Source organism: Myotis davidii, unplaced genomic scaffold, assembly GCF_000327345.1.
Source record: "Myotis davidii unplaced genomic scaffold, ASM32734v1 scaffold125, whole genome shotgun sequence".
NCBI classification, from domain to species: domain Eukaryota; kingdom Metazoa; phylum Chordata; class Mammalia; order Chiroptera; family Vespertilionidae; genus Myotis; species Myotis davidii.
In genome coordinates this window covers 2,225,827-2,229,253 of record NW_006299390.1, presented here as the reverse complement: position 1 = coordinate 2,229,253, position 3,427 = coordinate 2,225,827, and the positions used below count along the sequence as shown (strand labels likewise).

Sequence of the window (3,427 nt, the reverse complement as noted above, 5' to 3'; positions counted from 1 at the left end):
ACGCGGTGAACAGCACAGAACACTTACTTTATATTGTGAGTTGCTTTCCGGACTGATTCCTGGTTAAAGCTTACAGTATTGGTGTTTCTTTCAAACTCCAGTGTCAACAGTTTCATAGCTGTGAGGCTCCAGCTTCGCTCCTCCTCACTAGGGAGTGGCATGGCCTTCCCACTCTTTCCTGGGGTGGCTGTGTCTGAGCTGGGCCTCGGATAACCCAGCAGACCCTGATATAGGGGGCGCTGAGTCACAGGGCCTTGGGGCCCCGGGCCCAGAGGCGGGTGGGCGAGTCTAGTATTCATTCTCACCAGGCGTTTGACACATAGCCCTCCGTGGAAGCTTTCCCCCAGATCCTTCCTTCCCTCCCTCTTTCTCCTCTTGCCCAGCCCTGGAGGGCGGCTGGAGAATGTCCACAGCTGTGGGCACCGTGCCTTCTTCAGAGTGGCTTCCTGGGGTCCCCTGCCCTTTCCCAGGGGTGCTTCCCTCTCTGGCTTGCCCCGCTTTGGGCCCGTGCACATGGCACCCAGGAAGGGGTTTTGCAGCCTGGACTCCTAACAAGCTCAGATGACCACAGCCACCTCGTCCCTACTATCTCCTGAGGGATAGCTTCTCCTACCCCCATTCTCTGCTTCCCGCCACCTCCCAGGCCCGGTCCAGACCTGACCCAGTAGATCCCCTCTGAGCTGCACAGCTGGACAGTGGACCTGGTGCGCCCTAGAAACCTGAAGAGTGTGCTCGGCCACCCTCCTGCCTCTGTTCTCCGCTCCCCAACCATCGGCTGCTCCCCGGCAAAGCCCCTCCCCGGCACAGTGTCCAGAGGTGAGCTTATGAGAGGCAACTTCCTGTGATGGCCTTGGGGACCCAGTGAGTGGCAGGTAGGAGGGGATGGGTGGGGAGGGATGGGCAGGCGGGCGAGGGCAAGGAAAGGAGCACTGCACGTGCTAAAGTTTGAGTTTCCGATGATGCCAACCGGGAACTGACATCCCAACCGTCTGCTCTCGTGGCTGGAGCAAGACGACGGTGCAGTAGTTGAATCAGAAGCTGGAGGAGCGGCCCCGAGCTTGGAAGAATGTGTACATGTGGCAAACGCAAGACAACGAAAACAAAACACTGGTATTGTTTTCTGTAAATCTCAAATTCACGTTCTTTTGCCTTTTCCTTTTTCTCCAAAACTAAAAATTGGTCATTAAAAAAAGAAAAAGAAAGGCCAGAGCCACAGGCGGGCCCAGGAAATGGATCCCCGACTGCCCACTCCCTGCCCCCTGGGCCCCCTGGGTGGGACCCGCGGCCAGGCATTGGATTGGAAGTGGCTTCATAGTCTTGTTATGGAAGAGTCCTTATCCTGCCCGTTCTGTTTGTGGTCTTCTAGAAAAGAAAAGAAGCAAAGCTTGGGATTACCACGAGGATTCGAGAACAGAGTGCGGTTTCTCATCTGTAACAGAAAGGGTACCATCCCAACTCCTACAGCAGCCAAAGGCAATGTAATGAGCACATGAGGGGATGCTGTAAAGGACTCCATAAATGCAGGGATGAATCCTGTGGACATTCATGGGGTTCCCGCTAGGAGGGAGGACCAGAATAAGCCTGTGTTCTCTTTTTTTCTCTATTAGTTCACCTGGGATGCTTCCTATCTCACCTACAGACAGCACAGGGAATTATCTAAGGAAGACACAGAGTGATGGGTGAAGCACAGAGACTATGCAGAGAGAGGTTCTGGGTTCAAGTTACTTAGCCACTTAGTCCAGTCACCTTCATCTATATAAAATGAGGATAATCGTTTTGTCTCTCACAGGGTTTGTTAAAGGTCTAAATGCATGTAAAGGCTGTTTGGCCCAGCACCTGCCGAGAAAGGGCTCAACAAATGAGAGCTATTATCATTGCTATCACATTCCTTAAGGCTGACCGCCAGCGTTTCGGGTTCCCACAGGCAGGCCCGGAGCACCGGGCAGGCGCACTAGCCACCCGTGCAGGAGGTCTGCCTGCGCACAGGTGAGACCCCCACCCACTCCGAGCACAGAGGATGGGTGGAAGGTGCTCAGGCCCCAACAGGGCCATAGCGACTCAAAATAATGGAGGCATCCTCCTTGATCTGGGGACACAAAGACTGTTTCCCTATAACCTTCACCCAAATTCTACCCCAGATTTGTGAGGAAACCCCAAAGGCCAAAATGCAGACAAATACATTGCAATTTGTTGCCTGCAAAGCTTACGGCATATCCAAGACAACACAACGCAGCCATAGCTGTATTTTTTCCAATCATGCATGGCATGCAGAAACCCGCCCCCTGTGCTCCCTGGCCTCCCCCGGATGCACGTACTCTCCAATGGAGAAAATTATTTACACATTGACTAACTCTCACACCTCAAGTTTATAAAACTCCTATATCTACCCTGAATATTCCCAGCTTGGAATCACGCTCTGAATGGTAGCTCTAGCTCCCCAGAGGCCCTGAGAAAGCTGACTGATACCTGCCACTAGCAAGGCTCTTTAGTCAACATCATCTTATTTAATTTTCACAGTAATCTTAGGGGGTAGGCATTGATTTTGCCATTTAACAGATGAAAAAAAAATTAGACTCAAAGTAATCTGCCTAATATTACACAGCTGCTAATAATAATAGCTAATACCTGTGTGTTATATTGGGCATTTTCTAGAGGCTTTATGTGAATAAATTAATCCTCACAAAAGCCCTATGAGGTAGGGACCATTATAATCCCCATCTTATGGCGAGGAAACGGAAGCACAGAGGAGTTAAGTAACTTGCCCAAGGGCACACAGCTATTAAGTCCTAACTTTGGAAGCCAGACAGCCATGCTGTTAACTGGAGATGAATGTGAACCAGGATCTGACCCAAATACCCACATTCTTCCCACCCTGCTGGTGGCCTCATGCATTTTAGCCTCCCCCAGTAACTTACCTGTCGGCTGTGTCCTGGGCTGGATATGCTGGAAGGGCTGGACTGTGACAGAGCGAGGCTGCTATTTTTCCCAACCTGAAAGACACCAGCGAAGCCCTACTCAGATCATGAGCCAGCGTGGGGAAGGCCCGCCAAGACCACGTGTCAACAGGAGAGGGCTGCATAATAGCCTGCTCATTCTCCTCGCGTCCACTTTAAACGGCAGAGAAAACGAAAATGTTTCAGGGGGTGCCTTGAGGATGCCACTCTCACCCCAGAGGGAAAGCATAATGGAGGGGAACTCAATTCTGCTTCCCAGATGTGGATGTTGAGCCAGCGTGGGGAAGGCCCGCCAAGACCACGTGTCAACAGGAGAGGGCTGCATAATAGCCTGCTCATTCTCCTCGCGTCCACTTTAAACGGCAGAGAAAACGAAAATGTTTCAGGGGGTGCCTTGAGGATGCCACTCTCACCCCAGAGGGAAAGCATAATGGAGGGGAACTCAATTCTGCTTCCCAGATGTGGATGTTTTA

General features: G+C 51.8%; 1 protein-coding gene across 7 annotated transcripts in view; it reads right to left on the bottom strand.

The window, feature by feature from the left end:
- Nucleotides 1-6: 6 nt before the first annotated feature.
- The window catches only part of ATXN7L1 (ataxin 7 like 1), a 240,146-nt gene continuing 236,725 nt past the window's right edge, over nt 7-3,427 (bottom strand). For all 7 annotated transcript variants that reach the window (XM_006774879.2, XM_006774881.2, XM_006774883.2 and 4 more), the window contains 2 exons: nt 2,916-2,990; nt 7-1,362 (listed from right to left, as the gene is read on the bottom strand). In XM_006774879.2, the coding sequence (XP_006774942.1) occupies nt 1,321-1,362; nt 2,916-2,990 (117 nt within the window). In that variant the 3' untranslated portion in view covers nt 7-1,320. The remainder of the gene's footprint in view (nt 1,363-2,915; nt 2,991-3,427) is intronic.